Source organism: Anopheles marshallii, chromosome 2, assembly GCF_943734725.1.
Source record: "Anopheles marshallii chromosome 2, idAnoMarsDA_429_01, whole genome shotgun sequence".
Taxonomy (NCBI): Eukaryota; Metazoa; Arthropoda; class Insecta; order Diptera; family Culicidae; genus Anopheles; species Anopheles marshallii.
The window spans coordinates 78,873,834-78,878,504 of record NC_071326.1 but is presented as its reverse complement, the minus strand read 5'-3'; the positions used below and the strand labels follow the sequence as shown (position 1 = coordinate 78,878,504).

Here is a 4,671-nt window from a genome sequence, read left to right as displayed (position 1 = left end):
ATTCCAAATCAACATAATGATATTATATTTCTCGCCGCTCGTTCCATCTTGGGGCTGTACACGAATAGGTGCTTCCATCTCGGCGTTCACCATCGGGAAATGCGGCAGACGAACCAACGCGCAAAACCGTTGAAGGCTTCCAACTAACAACTTGCAAACTACTTTCCCATTGCCAGTGTGCGTCAAGTGCACGATGGGAACTCTCGCTCGCCGGCACGTTGTTCGGGAAGACAAACTTTAATAAATTTGTTTATGAAGCAAACAAAATTACTCCCGTCCCAACGTGTACGCCGGTGCGTCCGTGTACCGTTCTCGCTTTTAGACATTATGGAAAAGGAGAGAGAAAAAAACACAGCAACACGGGAGCTGCGGGATGCAGATGGAGCCCACATTATGTGCTGTGTGGGAAAGACGTATCAGGACGATGTGTTAGATGTTGGCAGGCGTTGCCAAACAGCCCATAAGCTGTTGGCGTATTATTAAGTGAACCATAGTCACGAAGAAACCGGTATGATTGTGTGTATTTTCACTGTGTGTTAACCTGCAGACAACTAGAACAGTGTCATTCCTTTCATCCTCACCTTGATTTGTTTCGACAAAGATCTGGAACTTCTTAAATCTTGGATGCCAATGGAGTTACTTAGCGCATGCCATGGGCGAGTCGTTCGACACTTGTGTTGACATGTCACCAGCTCAGCGCTCGTAACAAGCGCTGGATTTCGCTGTCAATATTTACCAAGCCGCTCACAGCCAACATATGTTCTGGGGCGAGCTGCGGGAACTCTGGAGCCGTGCGAATATATTCGCGATAGCCGCTCAAAAACAGTTCACCAAAACAATCGAAATGTGCTCAGCTGGGGAGGTGCAAAATAAAGTGCCTGCAGCACGCTACAGTCTGTGTCGAGGTGTCACAGGATGCGTTGGTTTCGATACTTAGTGCTAGCGATTGTGCTGCTAGAGGTAATATCTTCAGATTTGTGGAGTTTTCGCTTTTCAAATTAATTTCTTACTTTAAGGTTGATACTGTGCGTGGAGATTTCGGTATAGCGCCAGTGATTTCTGGTTCAACTACAGTGGAAACGTACGCGCGGCGAATTCGCGACGAAGCTAATGGAGTCATGAATGCATACGGCGATATAACACTCGATGGGCCTTCGGACGCATTCAACCAGGCGGGCCTCGCTCTCAAGACATTATTTGAGCAGATTGTAAATGCTGTACTACCCATCGCACAGGCTATCGCCACATTGGCTCCCGACGATGTCGGACCGGCAGAGAACCTTTTCGGAGCTGTCGATACGAAGATTTCCAGCATGCTAACGTTCATCAATGGAGATGCGCAAACCCAACTCGCCACAATACAGACGTTAGTCAGCGTGTACGTTCGAAAGGAGCTGAATGACATTCTTACCACTATGAAAACAACGTTAGGTGAGCTGCGCAATGCACTCAGTACACTCCGTACCGCCGTGATTAGTGCTCGCACAAATCGTGCAAATTCTACGAACATCCAGAACTACGTGAAGCCCTCGATGGTGGTGCTGGTGCAGACAAAAACGCTCCAACTCTCCACAGACCTCCCAGCAGCGACCTACTCCGCGATCGAGTCGGCACGCACGATCAATCAGGCGAACATATTCATCCAGACCGGTATTACCATCAAGACCGGTACAACACTGGCCGATTTTTGGGAGAGTGAGATGCTAAAAGCATACGAAAAAATCGTGAGATTTTTAGACCAACTGAAGGGGCTGGTAGTATCGGAAATCCCAAAAGTAAATGCCCGCATGGCTCTGTTTGCTCAGGTTTTCAGTCCACTAACGATACCGCTCGGTACGAAGTATGGTGAGATTAATACGGTTTACGGGAAGATCACCACCGGCACCGGTGATAATGTGCTCAACGCGTACAAAACGCTGGTCGCTTCTGCGCTCGGGTACATCAGTGATCTTCTGAGTGTTTTCTTTCCACCGATTGAACCTGTCATTAAGCGTCTGTCGGAAGTGTTAGTGCAACGAGGACCGTACGGTGATTTCTGCTACGAAACGTACTACCCGAAGGTGGAACAGTATCTGTACTCGGGCGAAATGAATGTGCTGACGTGTCTGAACACGGAGCTGGAGCGCGAAAAGTATCTGATGGAGGCGCTAATGGAGGTCATTTACGAGCTGCAGTTCTTCCTGGAGGATACAGATGCCTATTTAAAGATTTGCTATCGTTTGTCACTCTTCGATACACCGTTGGCCAATCAGTGCTTGCAGGAGGTAAGTGTCCTGGCGACTGGCAAATTTCCCCACAGAATGGAACTAATATAACGTTTCTTGCAGCACACGGAGTTCTCCGAGCCGATTCCGTGCACGGCTATCCATGAGTACGCCACCATGCTTCAGCTTCTGTGCAAGGAGGTCGACTCACTTCGATACCGACTGTGGGCCTGTGTGTCCCGCGATACGGTAAGGTTCCCGCTCGAAGCCAAAGACATATTGACCAACATTGAAAAGTGCCAGCAGTATGGTCCTTAGTAAGTTCTATGCTTGCCAAATAAATAAGAAACTTCGTGTTCAATTTTAATCATAGTAGAAAAGCGCATTAAATCCCTGTTTAATACCAACAATCTATAGACTGGCTAGAAGTCAATCGAGATGAGTAATGGCTTTGGATGCTAGTGTACCGCCCACAGGCAGGTGTTCCCGTGTACGAAAGGGACACGCGAACTAATCCCTCGGACACCTCTAAATGATAAATTTCTTTTGCACTACCGTCGGAGTAGGGACCGAAACCTTCACCAAGCACCTTCGAACTTCATCCATTTCGCTTTCGCTGTGTCCCGTTTCCCGAATCTAATACGAGCTGACTTGCTGGCCACTGTTCACCGTTGCGTCATCGATTGTATTTATTTTATTGATTCGTTACGGTCCTATGTCCTGACACAGAAGGACCAAAAGCCTAAAAACCGGGAACGTGCTGTGGTTTTTGTGGGTTTTTCCTCGTGCTGTCCGACTGTTTCGGCGTGTCTCTTATTTATTAGCTCCGGCGCTATTATGCCACCGGACCTCGACGGTTCTTCTGCAATCATTTTTACCCCCGCCCGGCTGCTGTGTTGCATTCCCGTCGCTGCATTGCTGATGCAGGGACAGCTGCAAATCGGACGGTCGAAGGCGGAGTACATGTTGCCTGCAATGAATGATCTACTGGTCAACCACACAAACACAAAGGACATGCACATGTGCAGTACAAAAGAAGGCAAACTGTCCGCCGAACCCCGCACGACGTTACGTTGACCGTGAACGATGGCAATGATAAATTAGTCACAGGGCGGAACGCGCTGCGTCTTAATTTGTACTGCCCTCGTACCGGCTGAATGGTTCCCTTTTACCCGACGCTACCATTTTTTGCCGGATTCCTACCGTCAACGCATTCCAGCTTCCGCAACACGGGACGAAACATTTGAAAATTACAGAGGGGAAATTAACTCAAAAATCTCATTCCAAATTAACGGTAATCAGCGCCTGGAGAGTAATTTCGAGGCATTTCTGAGATCCTTTTGCCCCCGGCATTTCGCGTCCTGTCAGTTCCATTTCCATTCTGAAGCATTCCATTTTAATGCAAAGGAATGGTTCAATGAAGTTGGGATTGTTGCTGGGAAAAAAAGTAATATTTTATTGTAATTATTTTATTTCATCCGAACAACTCAACTGTTTGAGGAATACTGCAGCTCAGTAACAGTTCCAACCGTTCAACAAACACAGAACTTTTTAAAATTTTCAAAACAAACTACCAAAAGCAAATTTTGCAAAGCTTTCCGCATCACCGACCGATATGTTGCGAATAATTAAAAAAGCACCGTCCGCGAACTTTCGGTCCGAAGCTCATACGATTTTTACAATATTGTTGAATATTGTACTCATCCACCACAGAGGTTAGCACAACAGGTTAGTACAAAAAAAAAAACAAACAAACAACTAACAAATGAAAACTTTTCCATGTGAAACCAGCAAACAGGTACCATCAATCCACCAGTGTGAAACTTTCACGTACGCCGTCCTATCGGTTAGCCGTTACACACATCCGCCAGTTGCAGTGGGACTTATGGTCGGATGGCGGCATTGGCATCACTTTGCGTGTTAAAAGTTATTCCACAATGTGCCGGCGCTATTGACCCTAGAAAAAAAATGACCGAATTTATAGGGTAAATGTTTTAAAAATAACTTAACATGATTGGAATATAGAGAAGGAGTTCGTTTTAGGAGTGATTAAAGATTAAATATGTATAATACTATTATTGCAATGGAGTTTTATGAAGTTATTAAAAAAAAACAATTGATAAATTATTTTTCCAATCAAATTAATTTTCTCACAATTTCTGAATCTTTTGTCAATTCATGCTTAGAATTTTTTTTTAATTTTAATAATATTCGAATTCTTTTGTTATGTTTAACGAAGAGCCTTTTGGGGAGAGTTGTTCATATGCATCTTTAGTGAGGAGTCGTTTAACTCAAGAATCGACTCTCACAAAATTCATGTTTTCGCAAAGTTTAATGTTTAAAGAAGGTATCCTTGCGAAAAATGTATGTTTTTTACTCTGTACAACTTTGCAGAACACCATTTTTAATTATCTCTTCAATATTTTCTGTTACTCCAAAAAAGCTAGGCGGCTTTTACCGACATTGC

General features: G+C 44.9%; 1 protein-coding gene across 1 annotated transcript; it reads left to right on the top strand.

The window, feature by feature from the left end:
- The first annotated feature begins 915 nt into the window (after window positions 1-915).
- On the top strand, window positions 916-2,522 carry LOC128709237 (uncharacterized). Its single transcript, XM_053804225.1, has 3 exons — window positions 916-960; window positions 1,017-2,264; window positions 2,328-2,522. Exons 1-3 carry the CDS (start codon window positions 916-918, stop codon window positions 2,520-2,522), a joined length of 1,488 nt encoding a protein of 495 aa, XP_053660200.1.
- Window positions 2,523-4,671: the final 2,149 nt, after the last annotated feature.